This window comes from Mytilus galloprovincialis, chromosome 2 (genome assembly GCF_965363235.1).
Source record: "Mytilus galloprovincialis chromosome 2, xbMytGall1.hap1.1, whole genome shotgun sequence".
Taxonomy (NCBI): domain Eukaryota; kingdom Metazoa; phylum Mollusca; class Bivalvia; order Mytilida; family Mytilidae; genus Mytilus; species Mytilus galloprovincialis.
Window position 1 is genome coordinate 21,233,378 of NC_134839.1, and position 23,211 is coordinate 21,256,588.

A 23,211-nucleotide genomic window follows, 5' to 3' on the forward strand; every position below is an offset into this window, starting at 1 on the left:
AATTTTTCCAGGAAATTGGGGCCAACTGACTGACCTAAGAATGGGCCCGCTCCAGTCACGCTTCAGTGATTCCCTATATAAGCAACCAAATTTTTTCCCAAAAAGGAGTGCCCGGGCCCCCTGCCCCCCTAAATCCGCCTCTGAGGATTATGATTATTTTGGTACACATAGCAGTGTGCCGCATTATATAGTATCTACTAATCTAGTCACAGGCACTTGTCTCAGAGACAAATTCCTTTATATTAAGCTTGCTTTTATATGAAGGTATACAAATAATAATCTCAGACAAGTGCCTGTGTCTACAGGGTGAAAAGTTACTCAAAGCATATTATTATACCCGTCAAAAGATGTTGATTGGTCGGGGTTTGCAGAATATTGTATATAGAAAACAAAAAAAAAACCAACATAATGAAAAATGAATGGAGAAAACATGAATAGCAAAAAAAATAACCACAAAGAATATTTTTATAGTCGAGAGTAATGGGGTGCAAAAGAAGTATAAACTAAACAAAACCTCATGATCACGGTGGGAATAAAATCATTCATGGACTACTGAAAGACGTACAGCTAGAAAACAAAGAAATCGTCCAATTACAGAAACATCTGATAGTAAAATCATTGACAACTAAAAATATCAGAATAAAACAAGTTTGTTTTTAGAATAATATGTTAGAGACTGGTCATTTGTAACATGAATGAGGTGCGAGAAAATAAGGGGAGCCCGGGGGGGGGGGGGGGGGGGGGCTTTAATATTTTTGGTTAAAGAAAAGCGGGGTACATAATTTTAAAATACTTCAGATTTTGGGGGAGATTAAAATAGTTTGATGAGATGTGAGCACTTCTGTTTCAAGCATGCAAAACATATAGCTAATTTGAGATCATTTGATGAATACTTTTAAATCGGACGGTGTCTGTATGTCGTATGAAGTGTCTAACAGATTCAGATGTCATATCTATATATTTCTTGTGTCATGATTTTGGAAATCGGAAATAATTCCAATGTTAAATATTTTAATCGCGTGAGTCATGACCATCTTCTGCTTGAATGTTGGACATAAAGAATGACAAATATGGTTTTATGTCTATGTTTTTTTTTATCACGTTCATAATATATACCCCTTTCCTAAATAACAAAAACACTGATAATATTTTCATAGTTGTTTCCCAACATAATTAATTGCAAAACTCATGGTTGAGCATATATTTCAATGGCAATTGGAGTCAAGTGTGGCATCTTTTATGTGTTAACGTGAATAATTTCCCTTTAAGACCAGGATATATGGATTCAGGCCATCCACATCCAACGGCAACGCATTCCTTACACTATAAACATGTCTTTTTTGGCGGTAAAGACATCATTGTTTTGCCTTGCTCCGCTCAGATCAATTGGACAATTAAAAAGCACAAGTTTCAACATGTTCTTCCAGAAGAGTATTTTAATCTGAAGTTATTTAACTCAGAGGCTCCAAACTGGGAAACATTAAATCAGATATAAATTAAAAGTACTAGAAGAAAAGATAAAAACTATATATGATACAAGTAACACCAATGAACTTTGGCAAACATTCAAAGAAGATCTTATAAAGACGATCAGTACTAACATACCACAAAAACAAATAACACACAAAATGAAATTGCATTGGATCACAGACCAACTAAGAATCAAGATTAACAAAACAAAACGTCTGCATAAAAAATCTAAGAAAAATCATCATCTGCAAATTAAATACAAACATATGAAAAAACAACATTGCAGGCAGACATGCGCCGTCAGCTTATTGGCATTATATTGAAAACATGATCCTAGACCTGCCAATTGAAGAACTTGGAAGCACCAACAAAAAAAGTATTTTTTGAAGAGTTGTCTCATTGGCAATCCTACTACCACATCTTTTTATTGTTATATAATTTTGTTAACCCCGACTACTTTTCCCAGATAACAAACAATCAGGGAAAATTTTGCCTGGGAAACACAATCATGTTTTGTTGTTTTTTTTTTGCCGTGGAAATTACTCATCAATTACAATTGAAAATGTAAAATGTTCAAAGGATATGTTTTTTATTTGTTTCCGACCAATTTATGCATGCATAACATTTGAAATTGTAGTATGTCCAATGAAGAAACGTTTGTTTGTTCTGTTTCTAGTTGAATTGATTCGGTTTCATAAGTAAACAAGAGATATATTTTTTGTTTTTAGATAATGCAAAGGCTGTCATTCGACATCATACCAAGGAGGTCATATAACCACCTTGATCATACATAGATTCTATAGTTGATGAAAATTGCAAACAAGAATATACTTCTTTTAAGAAACAGACAACGTTCCATTCTCAATTTTAACATGCGGTAGTTTCTTTTAATAAGTAAAATTTTAGAATATTATACATGAATAATTTCACCAGAAAACAGACAAAACAGACAAAGGAAGGATATTGGATATTAAATCAGTACATGTACAGCAAAAAACAGAAAAAGCAAAGGAACAGTGTCTTTATTTATGTTCTTCATTTCAAAGTCACAGTGAAGCAATCACCACGGAGCATCACTTTGAGCGGAATTCTTTGCAAAAAGGAGCCGATCACGCCACAACTTTACAAGTTAAACAATAAATTTTAGAAGATTACACGAACGATTAGTGATCCAAACAGGAATATCTCTAATAAAGAAATTATAGCCAAAACGAATACATTTTTTTACGAAAATGAATAACATCCACAGAGAATAGACAACACATATATATTTCTCTTTGAAACTATACATATTCGACATGTATTCATGAAACGTTTCACAGGCTAAACACAGAAAGTAACACCATGGTACAATTTTACGCGTAAGTATTTCCGATATTTTGCACCCGTAATGATCAGTAATCTTATAGTTTCAGGGAATAACATAACGGACAACTTTAGTCAGTTGCGATCTTAGGTTGGTCCCCTCCGTAAAACATTCAGTATGCCTTCGGATTATATTTATATACAAATATTGATATATTGTCAAGAATTTCAATAACGGCCGTGAAACAGACGTTTGCGATCTATACGCTCTGCATTACGTCATTGGTTAAATTTAAGGGTTTTAAATCCGACAAGAAATCGCATGAATACCAAGAGTCGGTTTTACAAAAAAAAACTTACGATGAAGAGTGATCGTTAGTCATGAACAATTCAATATACTTACAATCAGAGACATATAATATTGTATTATAATATGTCTCTTGTTTCGATCAATCTTAGTCGTAAGTATATTTGTGAAAGCTCCTGAACGTAATTTACCTCACAATACCTCTGACAATAACTCTTTTAGCCATGCTGATGATGAAATTAGAGAAGGACCGAATCGATTAAATGATATATTAAAGTGTTATGAACAAATTGGAAATTTGAAAATAATTTACACGAAACACCGATAGTTAATTATTACTTAAACTGTTGCTTTACACTAATTCCTCTATAGATTCATAAACTTAGTTAAAAAGACCAACTAAAAAGCGCCCGAAAGACCATATATATAGTTATATTTTAGATATTCAATCGGCAGACTTTTCCAGCTCTTAATTATAAAAAAAAACCAACTTTGTTCCTTATCAAGTTCATTTTTAAACAAACAGTTACCTGATATATAGCACAACAATGTCTGGTATAATTCTGTTTGGAGGATCCTTGAAACTTTCTGTATACGTTTGTCATTATCTTGTGACGTCGGTGAGAAGATCTTAGAACAACTGTACGATTGTTTTGGTACTTTGTTAAGGAATGACTGTAATATTTTTTCTGTCTATGAAGAAATAACATAAAAAATTTGGTGCACACTGAATAACGCGCGTAGCGGGTTATTTAATAGTGTGCACCACAGTTTTTATGTTATTTCGAATAGACAGAAAAAATATTACAGTCATTTCTTATAATTTAATTCTAAATTCCATTTTAAACCATGAAAAAACGTTGATGACGTCACGGTCACATGACTAAATTATATCTATGTGCTAATAACAAAATAACGTCAGCCAATCAGAAGACGCATTGCATCCAAAATTAAATTATTTGTTTATAGACATCACGTTGTGGATACACGTAAATAATTGATTTTCTCAATTTAAAATCGATGGTGATATCTTATCTAGGAGAATAAAGCGTTAATATTGATGAATCAGTGCGTTTTCATACAAAATGACATAATAGTATTTTTTCATATTTTTTTTTGCGGACTTTATCTCTAAGTTTGGCATACTAAAACTAAGTCGATAACACATTTTTCAATTATTTGGCATGATAATTATAGATTATCGTTGATCATCTCAACGAGATTGATTTTTTCTCTTGAGCCGGGACGTGCATGAAAGCGAGAAAGGCAATCGAGTTGAGATGATCAATGATAAAATTGAGAATGGAAATGGGGAATGTGCCAAAGAGACAACAACCCGACCATAGAAAAAAACAACAACAGAAGGTCACCAACAGGTCTTCAATGTAGCGAGAAACCCCCGCACCCGGAGGCGTCCTTCAGCTGGCCCCTAAACAAATATATACTAGTTCAGTGATAATGAACGCCATACTAATTTCCAAATTGTACACACGAAACTAAAATTAAAATAATACAAGACTAACAAGGCCGAGGCTCCTGACTTGGGACAGGCGCAAAAATGCGGCGGGGTTAAACATGTTTGTGAGATCTCAACCCTCCCCCTATACCTCTAGCCAATGTAGAAAAGTAAACGCATAACAATACGCACATTAAAATTCAGTTCAAGAGAAGTCCGAGTCTGATATCAGAAGATGTAACCAAAGAAAATAAACAAAATGACAATAATACATAAATAACAACAGACTTCTAGCAGTTAACTGACATGCCAGCTCCAGACTTCAATTAAACTGACTGAAAGATTATGATTTCATCATATGAACAGCAGGCACAATCCTTCCCGTTAGGGGTTTAGTATCATACCATCATAACATATATGAGTAGTACATAACCCGTGTCATGCCAACAACTGTTTTTTTAATAAATGTGTTTAGTTCCGATGCAAAGACCCTATAAGTGAATCAATATTAACGCCAAAATATGCAATCTTTAATGACCTGACAACAGTATCGTAACTATATCCCTTCTTAATAAGTCTATTCAAAGGTTTTGTTAGTTTTTGAGGTGAATACTGATACCTTTGTGCTTTATAAAGAATATCTCCATAAAAAAATGGATGTGAAATACCTGAACGTATAAGAAGTCTGCATGTTGAGCTATATTTACGAATGATGTCCTTATACCGATGATAAAATTTAGTAAATGTTTTGACTAGTTTGTGATATCGAAAACTCTGGTGTAAAAATTTTTCAGAAATACATAAATAATCTGTTTATCGCTATTTCACCTATGACGACGTTGTCAATTTCATGTCAATTTCGTTAGCAACGCCACGTGCCTGCTTAGTTTCTAGCGATAATTTTCCAACTCAAGCGAGTAGAATGATATGAAAAATTATCACAAAAAAAGATCAAAGGAAAAATGCACAAAATAGCGATAATTTATAATACCCGATAAGAATAGCAACAATATTTCATTTTATCTTTTTATAGATAAAAGAAGTTTAGATTATACATCAATGAGACAGTAACACATCGACGTCAACTGATATAGATTGGTGTTTCCACTTGCAAACGTACAGGAGCTGATCCATCAAAAAATTACATCAGACTTGGACAAGTTATAACACAAGTGATATACATTCTTCATTTAAAATTATTTCAATAAAACAATATCCCCATTGAGTAATAGTTTTCTTTGCCCCAATATATCTTCTTACTTTTGAAATAACATTTTTGATTTTAAATGCAGCTACAATTTAACAATAAAAAAACACACGGTGTCAGATACAATGCTTCTCATTTAATTATATCAAAGTAACAATTTGGTGGAACATTCATAGTGATTACTCCTTCAGTGACTATTCTTTCACCATCTTCATCTGACATTTCAATTGTAAATGCACCATTTAACTGCTCTTCAACTTCCTTCTTTGTTATTTTCCCCTGTAACATAATTATATGTTTTGTAAGTTGATGTGAATCTTACTTCCTGTTAAATTGAAAAGCGATGCCAAGTAAAATCAAAATCAATAATTCAGTTGTATTACTCTGACATCACAGTAGCCGATGTAAATACAAGAAGCTTATTCATGGAGTAAAATATATGAGGGTAACTGAAAAGTATTTGTATTCTATCATGAAGTGCTTCAACATAATTGCATCTCGTCTCTATCGTGACAATACTATAACACTGCGTCTGTCTAACATGGTAAAATGATAGATTTAGTCACAACCGAAGGAAAGTATACGTTGTTTTAATGATGTCTCAATAAGACAAGCAGTTTTTAAACATAGGTATAAAGAATAGAAAACTTCTCCAAAAAGTATATATTATTAAGTCAGTTTCATATTTAGTGAAGGTATTGACCATTTGTCAATTTTTGGTGGTTGAATATATAAACCATATATCGTAGCCGCAGTCATTACAAAACACATGGTTGTATTAGTGTATAATTGCCTTTGACCAAATGCATGTTTTAAGAGTATGCAAGTTAAAAGTAGTGTCAAACTACTAGTAGTATTCTGTATAATTTTCCAGCGCCGTATTAATTTTGTTGGTGTAAATATCTACCCATCTATTGCAATACTCTGATTTTACAAAGAATCGTTTCGCCATGTAAGAGTCATTGTACTGCTATCAAATATGTTACCGTCTGTTAAACAACAGATTATTGACAGCTGTTCATTTCATATGATATTTCAGTGCATAGTCTATCATGATTCTAATGAAAGACATTTATTATTTGCAATAAAACTTATGCAATAAGTGTTCCAACAACTAAATTTAAATTAAACCCTTCGAAAGTTTGTCTTTGTTTACTGTAGAGCTTTGCCTATTGTTGAGTTTGACATGTCTTATAAAGTCTTGTCATTGGGTTGATGTCTCTTTCGTTTATATCTTTCGTTTAGTGGTTTTGCATTTTTGTTTTGACTTAAACCGTTGTTGTTACTTTTCTATTCGTTCTCCCCTGACTTTCAAGTTTAATTGACGCGTCAGCGACTTCTCAACTTCATTTCCATCAGACCAAACAATTGAAAAGGAGATGTCTGCATAAAACCATAGATCATGTCAACATTTTGCTGATAAATGAATTAATAAAAAAAAAATATAGTCAAATTCATACAGAGTTGGTCTTATTGAACCAAACATTTTAATCTGGATGAAAATTATAAAACGACCTATTGAAGCATCATTCTTTCACAAAGAGACTGACTTTAAATGTCAGGATGACTTAAGTCCTATTAAAATGCAACAGATAAGCTAAATTGATGATAGAGGATATTGGATAAATGTTATGCACAAATTTCGTACATTTTCTACCAAGAACACAAGAGTTGTTGTAGTACGTCCCAGGTTTGATTGACAGACTGGTATGGATAGCATATAATATAACAATCACGAACTCTTGTATACAATTCTATCTTATATCCAGTCATGTATATATTTACTTACATCAGCAAGTGTGGATTTCATATTTTTAACATGGTTTAATATTGTTGCGGCTTTGTAAATCAGAATACTACATGCGACTGCGCTCATCAACCCCATGGTAATGGTCAATACTTGTCCTATTGAAAACAAATTCATTTATTATTCAGGTTTTGATTGCTGATCTAATAAATGTTTGGTGTTTCAAAGTTGAACTTAGATAAATTTGGGTACTTTTTCAACTTATAGCCATCCAAATATTAACATATCATTAGATTTCACATATTCGTGGTGTACAATGAAGGTCAATGCAGAAAAGTGATGCCGACGCATGCCATTTATAATGGGATTTTTTTCCATGTGAATAATTTTGAAAAATGCTGAATGTAGCATTTGACAGATTCTGGCAATAACTAAGTATGCAAAAACTATTATAAAGTTTGAGTATCCAAGACAGTGAAGGCAGATTTAAGTTATTATTTTTTGTGGTTTAAATTCATACGGACAATTCAATCTTCTTACGATTGTTTAATATTATTACCAATTATGATGTTATTGAGTAGACTGATGGTAGCAAGACCTATTCAAAAGAAAACTTCAAACTGGGCCGTAACATCTATTGAATGTTTATCTGTCTGAAATACTAAGACCGACTATTAGGTCCCAGTGTCTCAAATCACTAGCGATATGTTCTGCGGTCTAAGATTTTTATATACAATTACTGTCGACTTTTTTGCCATTTTATATTTTTTTTGTTAATTTGCTTCTTCGATTTCCAAGATTTTGACATCGGTAAGGTATTGTCGCTTTTTGTAGACAAAAGATTTTCTTGAGTTCCAAATTATAAGCATGGTTTGTTTTATTTACAAATCTGTTGAAATATTTAACAACCGGAATTGCTTGTACTAGATAACAGTCATTTGGGGGTTTATATAAAAGGTAAATGACAGTATATTCATACCTGCAGCATTGCCTTCATCTGGCCTATTTGGTTTAGTTGTAGTAGCTTTCTTTTCGAGTATTGAAGCTTCAAATGTTCAAAGTATGTCATTTTCAATACACATGATATTAGATACAGGTTGTAATATTAGGATAAAGTTCAATCAAATGTGATTCTATATCTATAACACGAACCCCACATCAAACCTAGCGTGATGTCAGGTGCTCCGATCAGGCAGAGTCCTTCTGCTTATAAGGCACTAGTCGTGTTATTTAAGTATGTACAAACCCAGTGTTAGCCTAATTCGATAGGACAAAAGGAAAAGAGGACGGCATTGTAATTATAATAAATGAAACATATTCTTTGTCATCTGTGAAACAGATATTCCAAACCAGTCAATCAATTCGAGATTGGATCCCTTTAATTTTGCAAAGAAATGATTTGAACTACGCCACTTTACTAAAATAATCAAACATAACCGTCTTCTATGAACTTGCACTCAAAGACACGGTGACGGACATGGCAATGCTTCAGAGAATGAAGATAAAAAGACATTGTTACCAGAAGTAATATGAAATTGTATGAAATGATAAGCTTATACTCGACGAAACATCAATACAGCGACATAGTTATCAAAAAATTCATAAATAAAAACTGAAACGTACCTTGTTGATCAGTGACCATTGGATATGTGTTGTCATTATCCTGAATTTCATTCTCTGTTGAGACCCCATGTTCATTGATAGGTTTGTACTCTCCAATTGTTACTGAAAATTGAAAACGTTAATTTTGATTTCTAATGCAATTATTTTGTAACAATTATTCTGATTGGATGACAGCAAGCGTAAAATTCTCTATCTTCTTGTCTGTAACTAAGGAAGCCGACATTTTGAATTTCGGAATGTGTTGACATGTTATGTCTACAATAATAAACAAAAAACTCACTTTTTGCGCCTAAAAATCTTCTTTTTATCAAATTTTATTACATTTTGAAGCGGCACACAGAAGCCAGAAAACGCCCGGTGTTTATGTTTGTCGCCGGAAGCATATCTATGACGTCACCTAGAGTAGGGACCAAAGAAGATAACATCTTTTCGCGGAATTTTCTTTAATGAAGATTTTACACTGAAATAATGATTGAAATTTAATTATGAACTTGTTTTGCATTAGAATAGAGATAACTGTATTGTATTTGAAGCTTTGCGGACGTCCATCGGTAGTTTTACTGTCGCAAATACCCGTTTACCTGTCTCCGCTCCGCGTCGCCAGGTAAACTAAGTAAACATTCTGCACTGGGAATAAAAAGTAACAGATTTACCTTGCTTCCAATTGGATCATTGCTGAAGAAGGTTTAAAAAAAGACATAGGCTATGATTTCCATGTTAACGACACATGTTTCCAAAATACGTTTCTGCAAACGGTATCAAACAAAATTACCTAAATCCCCCTTTTTTCTATTTTTTGGAAGTTCATGTCGCTTATCATTTAGTTGTTTTGCGTATTGCTGTCCGTTATATTGGTTTTTTTTGCAATGTTATCGACATGCATTTTTGTCCCTTGATTTCCGTTTTCAAACAAAGCTTTCTTTTTTCTCTTTTTCAGATGAAAGCATTTAAGTGAACTTACCCTTATTTTTTGTGTTCTTATCGTATACTTTTTGTTATCAAAACATTTTACTTTTGCAACCTAAACTATTAAATAAATACATTAACGTTGTGCACGATGTTCCTACAATTAACACGACGTTACACTAAAATGCGGCGTCAAAGAGGGTTTTTGACTTTGATTAATTTTTGCAAGTTTTATTCGTTTTTTTTTATATGTTGTTGGTTGTTCTTTTTGTGATATCATTTTATCATAAATTACCTCAAGTTGTGGAAATCGATTTAATAATGTTTACCTTTTAAGTTATTTCACCAAAAAATGCAGTGCTTACTGTGGCAAGTCATGTAGGAAGGAAAAATTGGACGGAAGTACATGTATACGGTTTTCCATAAATAATGTGCAAAACTTTTATCATAGGATGTTTAACACTTATGGTGCATATCATCTGTTATTGTAAAATTTCTATATCTTAATTCAACCCCAATACAAATATATCTGACACGCTGCAAGTAAATCGAAACATTTTTAACCTTGATTAATTTGAATAGAATTGTATTTTACTTGGCACATAATTTGTCGAAATACACCCCTTCAAATTCTTGAATCTTGGCTTGAGAATTATTTTCCAAGTCATCTAAAGTTGCTTGGTGAAATTGTTTAACTTCTGATATACATTTTAAAATATAGAAATCTACTCCTGAATTGTCCGTAAAAACGGCTAATATAATCCCGGGTTTTATTAATAATTCAATGAAACGGTTTTCGTCGCTGTGTTGGATTTGTCTTTCAATTACCTCAATTGCATGCACAAGTTAATATTGACAAAAAGTTCCGGCTTTGCTAGTACATGTAGTACAGGAATTACTTTCAGTTATAACATGAATAGCAGGACAAATTGCGAAGTAAAACATTCCGTGGACTTGTATTAAGTCTTTTAATATAATTGGAGAATGCACCTTGAGGATTTTCTTGGTGTTTCCCATTTGTCTTTGCAAAAGTTAAACGAAGTTCATGTAATGAGATTTAATTTCCCTTTTCACGATTCTTTTAAATAAATCGATAAAATCTATAAACGATCAATAAAAATTGCAAAATTTAATTAATAACCTGTGTCGAATCTATGTCCCGGTCGGAGTCTATACATGTAGCAACATGCACTATTCTTTTTTTTCGGCAGCCATCATTAACTTTATCCAAATTTCACCAAACGATTTGTTTTAATTATCGAAACTTTAGCACATGTAACGTCGGAAATTAGCGATTTTCGACGTTTTTAGACGTTTGGACAAAATGGCTACCGTTTTGTAATGTGTTGAAAAAAATTATTCCTTTAAGACCCAAATATGTAGTTAATAAGAAAAGAATTTTGGCATTTTGTACTCTTTGTGTATCTAACTTTTGTTTTGATCAATTATAAATAACTTATTGAAATATCAGTTAAAACATACGCGTTAACTGCTTTGAAAAATGAAATATCAATTTGGACAAAATGGCTACCGCTTGAAAAACGGCTGTGTAGAGAAGATTTTATAAAATCTGCAATATTTGACCTCACGAACAATGAGGCAAATGTTTGTACTTTTGGTAAATGTTATTATTGTCTTATTCTTTTCATTCATTTTCCGCTATATCTACTTATAAATTTCACTTTCAGTCGTTAAATTACCGAAAAACGTCGTTGGACATTTTGCTTATTCTTGCTTATTATGCAGCCACTGACTCAAATGAAATTTGGCAAAATAACGGCTTTAACGACACAAAGAACCGACACATGTCGTTGTTCCTGCCAAGTTTCCGGAAGATCAGAGAATAAGAAATAGGATCACTATACATAAGAGTTAAACCAGTTTTTCATAAATGTAACGTTGGACATCCGTTTTTTTCACATAGCTTTGTTATTTTAATCCTCAGATATACTGGTTATTACTTAGTATATGATCAAGAGCTATAAAAACATAATTTGAAATATATATTGAATTTGTTTTAATAGTGGTTCGTGTTTGCTAACATTTTTATTTTGTTCTGCGGAGGAAATTTCGAAGATTCTGTTTTAAATCCTAGGGGTTGTAGGAACAGCGTGCGTAACGTTATTGCGTTACTTTGACCTTTGGATATTAACACAAAGTCGAGTTACATTGATCATGTCATATATCAATTTTTTTTAACTTACTTGAGTACGGTCTCACAATGAAAGCCGACATTCCCTCGGTCTTCGAAAATATAAAATCACGACATGACAATATTATACAATCCTCTAGATTTCCAAGGAGTGAACACTCTTCAAGTTTCCAATTGTAGTTGAATCCAGTACAGTGTATACCATAAGATATCAAGGAAATACATTGTTCCTCACATTCGACTGTACTGTTTGCCGAGATGTTTTTCAGCCAAACTTTGTTTACAATCATAGAATTGTTATTTTCAATGAAAGGAATTTTTTCTGGAAAAAATGGTAAATATATAAAACTACAGACACAAACGCAAATAAGCCAAGTTGTTCACGAATTTTTATCAATTGTTAATATTCGAAAAATAACAAATATAGGGCCTGTTTTATATTTTGTGAAGTATATTCTTGTGTTAATCTGTACAAGATAAGAGTAGGATGAAGACTGATATGTTTCAATTGTCGTAACCACAATCCCATCCTCTTTTCTCTGAATGTAACCTACCATATTAGACTTAACTCCGGGTGTGTACCTAAATAAGTTCGCCTGACATATAAAAAAAATTGAAAAAAGTTTGTCGGTAAATCAAATAATTACCTATAAAAAAGAAGATGTGGTATGATTGCCAATGAGACAACTCTCCATCTCCACAAGAGACCAAAAAGGACACAGAATTTAACAACTATAGGTCACCGTACGGCCTTCAACAATGAGCAAAGCCCATACAGCATAGTTAGCTATAAAAGGATCCGAAATGATAATGTAAAACAATTCAAACGAGAAAACTAACGGCCTTATTTATTTACCTGTTTGTTTTTCACACATAAAGGCATGTATATGATTGGTACCGTCTGTGTACGACTCATTTAATTCAAAGTTATCAGACATTGCTATAATTGGTATTATTATAAGTTCAGAGCCAATTTCATAGTAACTGAGACGTCCAACACCAAATGTCCTGGCTGGTTCATCAGACACCACAAGACCGTTCTGATTGTTACTCAAGTCACTCCAAAATAAGACCAGGCTTAAAAAAAAACGGAACATCTGTTGATTAAAATATATACTAGTACCTACAATATATGGTATAATAGCTCAAAATTTTCAGGAATGAAAATATGGAGATGAAGATAATGTCCATGACAATTTTCATGAATTGAAATATAATTTAGTTGATCACTTTAAACCTTACTGACCTTCGTTTGAGGTAAAGAACTTGTTGACAGACTTTTGGAGTTATAATATTCTCCAACTATCTTGTTTTGTAGATATTTTATAATTAGTGTCGAATAAAAATTTAACAGACAAAGTCCACCAATCAAAAAAACCCCAGGTAATTGAAGAAAGAAGTCCAGTGAGTTTTGAAGATAATTATACAAGTACTATTGATATTCATGTAAACTAATAGAAAATTCACATATGTTACAATAGCCATGATAAAGAGAAATGGTTTGTTCATTTCTCTTGTTTTACTCTATACACTATTGTCGTCACCATACTCCCGATATATTTCCATCGGAAATTAGATTGTAACACCACTGAATTGTTGATTACATGCGAAAAACCACATATGCAATACGTTGTTACCTGTCCGGAGTAACTGAAATCTAACTTGGATTTCAGGGGTTGTGATGATAAGTCTTTAGTTTTCTATGTTGTATTTTGGAACCAGGTTCAACCCATCATTTTATCTTAAGATGACCTGTACCTAGTCAGGAGTATGGCATTTGATATAAAATATTCCTTTTCCATGTATGTTAGCACAATGTTTTGTTGCATTCAGTGTTTTTGGTGTTTCATTGCTTTCCACTAAGAGTTAATGTGTTTCCTTCGGGTTAAGTTTGTAACGCGGATTTGTTTTCTCTTAATCGATTGTTGATTTTTGAACAGCGACATACTACTGTTGGCTATATTTGAAATAGTTTTATGTCTGTTGATCATTTTCCCTATTTTGCCATGACGTTGTCAAATAATATTCGGCTTGTGAGTTTGAATATCCCTTTTATATTTTATATATTTCTTACTAAAGGAATTAAATACTTTAATGTGTACCTTGTTAAGTTCAGTTTCAATGAATCGTCCGAAACGCTGAGCCCGTATATTAACGCGTTTATACCGATCAGTGTAGTATTTGTATATTCACAATACTTCTTCGCTTCTGTCCAAACCACTTTTTCGTCATAGAAAGTTAGCTCCGAAACAGCTTCAATAAGTTCATTAAAAAAATAATTAAAATAGCGTTCAATATATCGCCAAAAAATAACTTGCTTTCGATTACATGTAATTTTTATGAAGAATATAGAGATGAAAAGTATTTATTATTGCATTTCTGTAATTTTATTTCAGTTTATTGTTAAATGTCAATATCGTAAATATAAATATTCTACGCTACTTAATACATTGTCCACAAAATTTCCTCATAATTTTTCATTAGGTCCACACGTTATATTATTAACAAATCGGTTTTTTAATTTTACAGAACATAGACAGCTAACTTGGTGCTTATTTCTATATATTTTGGAAATATTAAGTATTAATGATATTTGCTCCTTTATTTTTTTATTTTTTGTCAAATTCTTGGAATCATCTGGTTTTATCCATGTATTGTTATTAAAAAAAAGGCCCACTAACCCCTACTTTTCTTTTCATAATTTTATAACATCAAGTTTAAAAAGCCATTATTCGAAATCTTATAAAATCCTTGTTATTTTTTAATAGTTTTTGAAACAAAAAAGGTGATAAGGTGAAATGTATGAAAAATCTAGAGAGAATTATTTCCCGCCAAATTTTCAATGGCTTTTATCTCGAAACAAGCACACGGACCCTCCATTTTTTTCAACTTTTTTAGTTTCTTTATTTATAGACTATCAATTTTTAACAGTCTTTTAAAAAGCTTATTATTTTTAAACAGAGTAGTGAACATCCTTGAGTGTTATGTCTATAATAGATTATAATCCAATAGTGTAAATGCTGAATATTATCATGTTATGTTATGTTTAATATATTTTTGAATACTTTTATTTTCTGTTCCAGTATTATATAAAATAGTGACTGTCACTACTGTTATTGTTGAAAGTTAGCCAGGAATGATTCATATATAGAAAAGATAAGTCCTGAGATAACTTTCAACCCGAGATTTAATGGCGAAAATATAAGCTTTCAAAGTTTCTTGACGGATTAAAAGGAAAAATGTTACACTGTTTGGCATGTTTTGAGTTTTGTTTTGTATCTTCTGAATTGGACCCATTACAGTGTTTTTGGCATTTTTTTACGGTTTAAAATGAGGGTTTTTTTTTTTGCAATCTTAAAATGAGGTTATTTTTGCACTCGGTTGTTGAGCATTTTACAATATGGTGTTTCACAAGCTTTTGATCTGGTCATGAGTGGTCAATACTATTTACTGTCTTCCTAAATCGTTCTTTTAGGGATAATAGGAGTGTTTTCTGGCGTGAAATTGTCTATTAACTGCACGTTCACGTTATTCCTGTATTCAATATTCATATATGCATTGTCTGATTCAGATTTTTATTGCTTGGTCTATAAAAATATAAGTATATAAAAATGCACTTATTTACTGATTTAAGTGTGTATTTGGATCGAAAATGTCACGAAGACAAAACCTTTAACAAAATAATGTATGGGTTTCAAAAATCTGTTCAAGATTTTCCTGGGACTTTAAACATCAGGTATGTTATAATAAATACCTAAAGTAAGTCAGGTATTGTTTTTTCCTAAACAAATGTGCTAGACATGCCGGTTAAGAGGATTACACTACGGTTAAATAGTCTTAAAAGAAATGATTTCAAAATAAATAAATATTACCTGTATCAATGAGTATATTAACGTCATTATCACAGAGTACATGCTGTACCACTGATTCGTTATTGCAGTCGTCTGCTTCCCACCCTATAAACTGTAATTCCTTATAGACAAAATAAACACATAATACGGATTCAAGATCATCAAGGCTGTAATCAGTTGTATACGGAACAGTTTCATTAGATCTGGTACCTTTGGGTGTTTCGTTGTTTACTTTGTGTATTGACCATACATTTGCTAAACTGGTGAATATATAATATAAACAAAAGAAAGCAAATATATAAAGTTTCTAAAAGTTATCAAATCAAACTGAACAAACTCAAAAAGAGAATAATTCAATTGGAAATAACATGTAAATAATTCTAATTTTAATCCATAGTTTTAAACCGATTTTATGCTTTGTTTTTTGGTTCATTTTGATAGCTTAATAAAAAAAAAAGCATTGAGTTCATGACAAATCATGGAATCTACCTTCAGATTCTATTTATAGAGAAAATAATAGAAAATCAAAAAAATCAAATAACAAAATCTGTTCTCTACTCTTGGGAATTTGGGGTCCTCAATGCTCATCAAATTTGTACTTGGGGGCTTCATAACTATTTCAATCTGAGCGTCACTGGTGAGTCGTATCTAGACGAAACCACTCCTGAAGGATGTAGTCAGGTGAAATTAAAAATAATACCATATATCAGACGAATATTGTCCAAACGTCCTTTCAGCAAATGTTTCAATTCCTTTATTTTATTTCTAATATCTACCTTTGTGTCTTAGAAATATAATGAAGTTTCAGTTCTCCGTCACGGACTGTCACCAAACAGTCGTATTGTCGATGATGGCGTTTTTATTTGGGGTATACTTAACCGTGAACGCAGAAAGTTTTCATTTCATGACGTAGTGCATTAGTATGAATAATTAATTCTGTTTATATTGACATTCTAAATAAATCAGTTAGAAGACGAGGAAAACAATAATAAGAATCAATATGGTGATAATGAAGCACTTAATGACAGGACATTATTTATTGGAATTGGAATGTAATGTCAATCATTAGTCTATACTCTAATATAAAGAGCTGATGCACTGCTTATTGACGCAAAAAAAAATAATGACGTCTTCTTGCAATAAAACATAAAAGTACAAGTTGCTATAAAGAGCATATTATGTAAGGCCCATTGTACTTAATGAAAAAGAGATTTCAACCATTATCAATATCCATACCTTATATATATGAAAGTAAAATGTATCTATTTAGCAATTTAATCTTACGTAACGGGATCTAACTCTGCTAAAACTAACGGCAAATATTCTTTTTCCATTTCATAATTCATTGATTGTGTTGAATACACCAGTCGTTGATCTTTTGATACACATAATTCATAAGCGTTTTTCCATGTCATTTCAGTAATTGAAAAATAAGTTCCTATCAGAAAAAAAACCACACTTTATACATGATTAATATAGCTTTCATATAACAAGTATTCAAGGCTATAATATTTTGAAAAGCCCCCTTTAGAAAAGATAGTGATACGAATACAATATCAATGCATAACACAAAATACACAAATTTGAACAGATAAACACAAAAAAAAATACTTTAAATCTAATTACCATTGTTAATTAGGAATGAGAAACACTTTAAACACTTAATTTACATTGTCAATTAGGAATGAGTAAATGTTTTGCAAAATTTGTAAACATATGTGACGCATAAAAATTGAAAACGTTTTTTCTGCTCACAGTCTAGTTCGAATTCTTTTTCGCATGACAGTAAAATATAACCGAAATCTTCATCCGCTTATGATCCAAGAAAGGCACTAAAAGTTTTTGGGTTTATGCATAGTAACTCGCACCAGCATTCATCCTGAATGTCGGATAAATAATCACATGATGAAATTGCGTGAATACACAGGAGTTAATATCTAACATTGCTACCAAATATATCACACCAGATGCGCATTTTGACAACTCATGTCACTTCAGTGAATCGCAAAGCCAATCTTATTAAAATCGCAATAAAAATTAAAGAAGGGTCCATGCTTTTAGCATGAATACACAACATGGAGTGCTTTTCAAGAGACAGTCGATCAGTTAACCAAAAATTACACAATTCCTGGTTTCTAATACAGCTATTTTAGCAATTGCAATGAGGAATAAAGAAAAAGAATTCATTTGTGAAGTAGATGAATAATGCTTGCGTTTACAGTATTCTATAAATGCACAAGATTTAATTCCAAATGAAGTATGTCGTATTCTAGATAACAGAAACAATAAAACCGAAAATATTGAAAGGTGTATTTATTTCAAGTAACATCTCTGTCCGTTTAAATCAAGCAACCGCTAATGCCGTTTTTACATCGTATTTATTTATATATTATATTGTATTGTACGCTTTTAACAAAAAAACCAATGCCTAAGTAAATTAAACCTTTATGAATAAAGCAATATTTTGTATAACTTTAAAACATACATGATCTAAGTATAAAGATTTGAAAGAAAATCTATAAAAACCGAATCTAACCGGCGCTTCCAAAAATCATATATAATGATAATCACTGTGAAAAACAGAGATGATATTTGATTTGTTCTCAGGTAAATTATGCAAGATGTTTGGCGTTTTAAATCGATTTTAGGTAAAACGTTGCTTACTCATACAGGTGACACATTGATTATAACATTAGTTGCAACAACATGGACTGGAACTTGACTTCAGAAGCATAACACACTATACTGACACACCAAAATTTTAATTTTGTCAACAGAGAAATTTAAGAACAAGGATTTTTGTTGTTGGTGTTGTTTATAATAGAAAATTGGTAAATAATAGATTATATGGCGAGAGGCGAGAAGAAGGACACCTCTGTAATTTTCCTTGTCGACCATGTACAAGACAATGTAAATACATCACACTTAACGTGTGTATTCAGATGTGTCAATTTCATAACTATTTCGGATTGATCATTTCCATATTCAAAATAAATACCACTGCAAAAGTGTAGCCTTTATGCAATAACTTACTTGTGTGAGGTAAACAAATATTTACAAAATGTAGACTGAATTTTTTTCCCAACATATTTTTTTAATTTTTAATCTCTGTAATATACAGATTTTTTGTCAAAATCGCTGTACAGTTAAAAAAAGTATTCAACATTTACACAACTTTGAAGATCTTTATTCTAACATGAGTGTCAAAGTGTTTGGGAAAATAAAACATTCGAAAAAGAAAATAATGTAGAATGTGACATTACCCTTTATTAATCTTTTGCACAATATCCATGAGAAAGTCCAATACACCTAAAACATATGTTATTAATAACATTTTAATGGTGTATATCGAATATTAAGCAATGCTCATCGTCTTAGTTCTCACCATGTTACAATGGTCTAATCAATTTATAACGAAACAAATTAGTTTGTTTTGTTTCAGATATAATAGATGCCCGTCTGTTAAATACACGGAATTTGTTTTGGGAAAAGATGGTAAATACTTTATGTACATTTCTGAAATATTATGTTAGATACTGGAAAAGATATTTAATACAGGAAAATTGATGTAAAATACTGGAAATATGAAAATAAAAAAAAAATAATAACAAAAGAAGAGCTTTTCCCAATGTTTCATAAAATTCCATGGTTTGACAAAAATTGTTGATGACTGCAAAAGTCTAGAATTAAACTGTATCTTAATTCTAACTGTGAAAAATCTATAAACAATATTTTGAAATATTGCGAAATACTACTCTTTGTTCTTCCGTTTGGTCGTAGATAATCTTCTTCATAAAATTCCATGAAGGTTTGCATATTTGTTTGCCAGCTATAAAAAATCAACACATATAGAACCGTGATATTGACGCCGACGAAGACTGAATATAGAGTCGTTACGAATCATGTTCATAACATAAATATCGCAAAGTAGAAAAAAATACAATAATCAAAAATGAAAACATTGCTCCTTGTAATAAACTGACAAATTCCGCACTTCGAGTAGTTTAATATATGAGTATTAAGCCTGAACCACTCAGTACTTTCGGTATCTGAAAAAACCTGAAGGAAATATTCTTACCCTTCGGGAGCACCCGAGATCACACTTAGTTTTGGGTGAGATTCGTGTTGCTTAATAATAAGTTTTCTGTGGTGTGTCTTGTGTGTTGTTGTTTGTTTCTTGGCTTTTCTGTTTTAGCAATGGCATTGTCAGATTGATTTCAATCTATGAGTTTGAGTGTCCCTCTGGTATCTGTTGTCCCTCTGGTATCTGTTGTCCCTCTTTTATTTTAATTCGATGTAGATAATTGATAACTAAGTAACGTACCCATATAAACATAATTACAGTAGAAGTCTTTATCTTATGTATCTTTGGTTTCCTGAAATTATTATCTGCGTTCGCTGAATGTATATAAAAAAAGAATTGACCATGAAGATACAAGTATAAATTCAAAATCAGCTGTCATGGTCTGTTTTTGGATGCATGTTTTTTGTTCATTGGTACATTCTGTTGACTACGTTAGGTTTTTATTTTTCTGAAAAGCAATTTGATGTTACTGAGATCCGTGATTTATACCATGCAATTCTATACATCAGGTATACACTGTATTTTAAAAAAATGTATATAAATAGAAAAACACCAAAAACATCAAACTCCGAGAAAGATTAAAAACGGAAAGTCCCTTTTCGTATGTCAAAACCAAAAGCTCAAACACATTAAAAGAATGAATAACAACTGGCATATTACTGTCTTAGTACAGGAATTTCCTTCTGTCGAAAATGGTGCATGAATAATCCTGATTTTATAGCTATGTTATTACTTATAATATTAGACTACTGTTCATGGGCACTAGAAATTTAGTTACTAATAACAGAGATACTCAGACTAACGCTACAACCCGAGTTAAATGGTATACCAAAATAAGTTTTTAAAAAATCAGGTTAAGGTTAGGTTGATGTCCCGACCTCATGTCTAATGAGTGAAAACACTGATAGCAAGATGAAGTTTATACCACTATCATCATTTTGGAAAAAGTGTTCTTCACTAAGTTTTTTGTTACAAAAGTTTTATTAAAAAAAATGAATCCGCATAATTTCCCTATCAGACAAAACCACTAATAGATTCCAGGCTAATTATTTGGCATGCCAGACGCGCCTTTAATTACAGAAGACTCGTTAGTGGCGCTTGAATATAAACAAAAAGTTGGAATGTACCATCAAATATATACAAAGTTGAAAAATGTTAAAAATAAACATTTGTAAAAGATTATCATTATAGTATCCCAAATATATATAGAGGAAAATTCATAAGGGAGCTATTAAACCCAGCGTTCAAAAATACGAAGTTAAAGTCATTCCTTCGTAAATTTTACGGACGCCATCACGAGTTGGTTGACCGTTTTGGAATAACCGTTTCACAAATGATATCGGATATGTTCCTTACGTCGTGACTACAATCTCCTTCCCTTTCATGAATGTGACCTACCGAATAAGACTATTTACCGGATTTTGTCATAGAATGAGCAACACGACGGGTGCCACATGTAGAGCAGGGTCTGCTTACCCTTCCGGAGCACCTGAAATCACCCCTAGTATTTGGTAGGGTTTGTGTTGCTTAATCTTTAGTTATCAATGTTGTATTATATTTACTATTGTTTGTTTGTGTCTGTTTTTCTTTTTCCTATTTAGCCATGGCGTTGTCAGTTTATTTTCGATTTATGAGTTTGACTGTCCCTCTGGTAGCTTTCGTCCCACTTTTTAATTATTAGAAAACTCAAATACTTACATTAACCATCTAACTACAGAAATATTTGCAAATGTTTGAACAAGTAGACTATAAACTTGAAAGGTGATTTTACATATCAAAAACCTATAATTGACTTGAAAATATCGATATTGTCCTATCGGTAACAAATACACCGTCTTTGATGCAATATTCAGTTATATCTTTTCAAAAAGAATTTTATTTAAGAACGTATAATTTTGAAACTCAATATTAATAAATTTTACAGTAATGTCCACAAACCAGAACAGTACTATCGTAAATATGAAAAGCTAAAATTCTTAAATAAATAATTCAAAAATTGGAAATCGACCCCTTATATTGATAAGCTTGGTATAAAATTTGAGGCACCTTTTATTAACACATCAATCGTATCTATTCTGCTATACTGTCTTGAGTTGGAGATTGTCGTATTGCTAATGCGGCTGTCTTGTTTAAGTCCCCCTGGTACAATCTCATGACTGTCAGATAATATATCCCTAACTTGATCAGATAGTTCAATATTTTTTTGTATCATGAAATACGATAAAAAAAGATTTGTAGCTTAGTCACCAATTGACGCTATTGTTGTGTCGAATATAGAGGAAGATTCATAAGGGAGCTATTAAACCCAACGTTCAAAGTTACGAACTTAAAGTCATTCCTTTGTAAGTTTTACAGACGCCATCACGAGTTGGTTGGCCGTTAAGGATAACTTTCACATATAGCGGCTATGTTTCTTATGTCGTACAATCCCGTATTCTTTTCTCGAATTTGATGTAGACTTATAACCCAGGTGCGGTTCGTGTTGCTTAGACTTTAGTTTTCTATGTTGTGGGTTGTGTACTATTGTTTTTCTATTTTACTATTTTTGACTTTTTGATGTTTAGTTGAACCTGATGATAATAACGTTTCATGTGTTATGTAATAAAATTGAGAATGGAAATGGGGAATGTGCCAAAGAGACAACAACCCGACCATAGAAAAAAAATAACAGCAGAAGGTCACCAACAGGTAAAATTAAAATAATACAAGACTAACAAAGGCCAGAGGCTCCTGACTTGGGACAGGCGCAAAAATGCAGCGGGGTTAAACATGTTTGTGAGATCTCAACCCTCCCCTATACCTCTAGCCAATGTAGAAAAGTAAACGCATAACAATACGTACATTAAAATTCAGTCCAAGAGATGTCCGAGTCTGATGTCAGAACATGTAACCAAAGAAAATAAACAAAATGACAATAATACATAAATAACAACAGACTAATAGCAGTTAACTGACATGCCAGCTCCAGACTTCAATTAAACTGACTGAAAGATTATGATTTCATCATATGAACATCAGGCACAATCCTTCCCGTTAGGGGTTTAGACCGTGTTAACATTGACCTAAACTCGGTGTTGTGTTAGTGTAATTCACACGTAAGCTA

General features: G+C 32.0%; 1 protein-coding gene across 1 annotated transcript; it reads right to left on the bottom strand.

Moving 5' to 3' along the window:
* Positions 1-5,684: 5,684 nt before the first annotated feature.
* LOC143062159 (uncharacterized) lies at positions 5,685-12,480 on the bottom strand. Its single transcript, XM_076233960.1, has 5 exons — positions 12,226-12,480; positions 9,116-9,217; positions 8,472-8,537; positions 7,535-7,650; positions 5,685-6,024 (listed from the first exon to the last, which is right to left on the bottom strand). The coding sequence occupies exons 1-5, from the start codon at positions 12,461-12,463 to the stop codon at positions 5,878-5,880; spliced, it is 669 nt and encodes a 222-aa protein (XP_076090075.1). The 5' UTR covers positions 12,464-12,480; the 3' UTR covers positions 5,685-5,877.
* Positions 12,481-23,211: the final 10,731 nt, after the last annotated feature.

Bases quoted from the DNA above. Each gene is read 5' to 3' on its own strand.
- LOC143062159 (XM_076233960.1), bottom strand. From the start codon at position 12,463: ATGATTGTAAACAAAGTTTGGCTGAAAAACATCTCGGCAAACAGTACA. The intron at 7,651-8,471 runs GTATGAATATAC...TGTTTTCAATAG, and splicing joins AGATGAAGGCAATGCTGCAG to GACAAGTATTGACCATTACC. The intron at 6,025-7,534 runs GTAAGTAAATAT...ATTATGTTACAG, and splicing joins TGAAATCCACACTTGCTGAT to GGGAAAATAACAAAGAAGGA.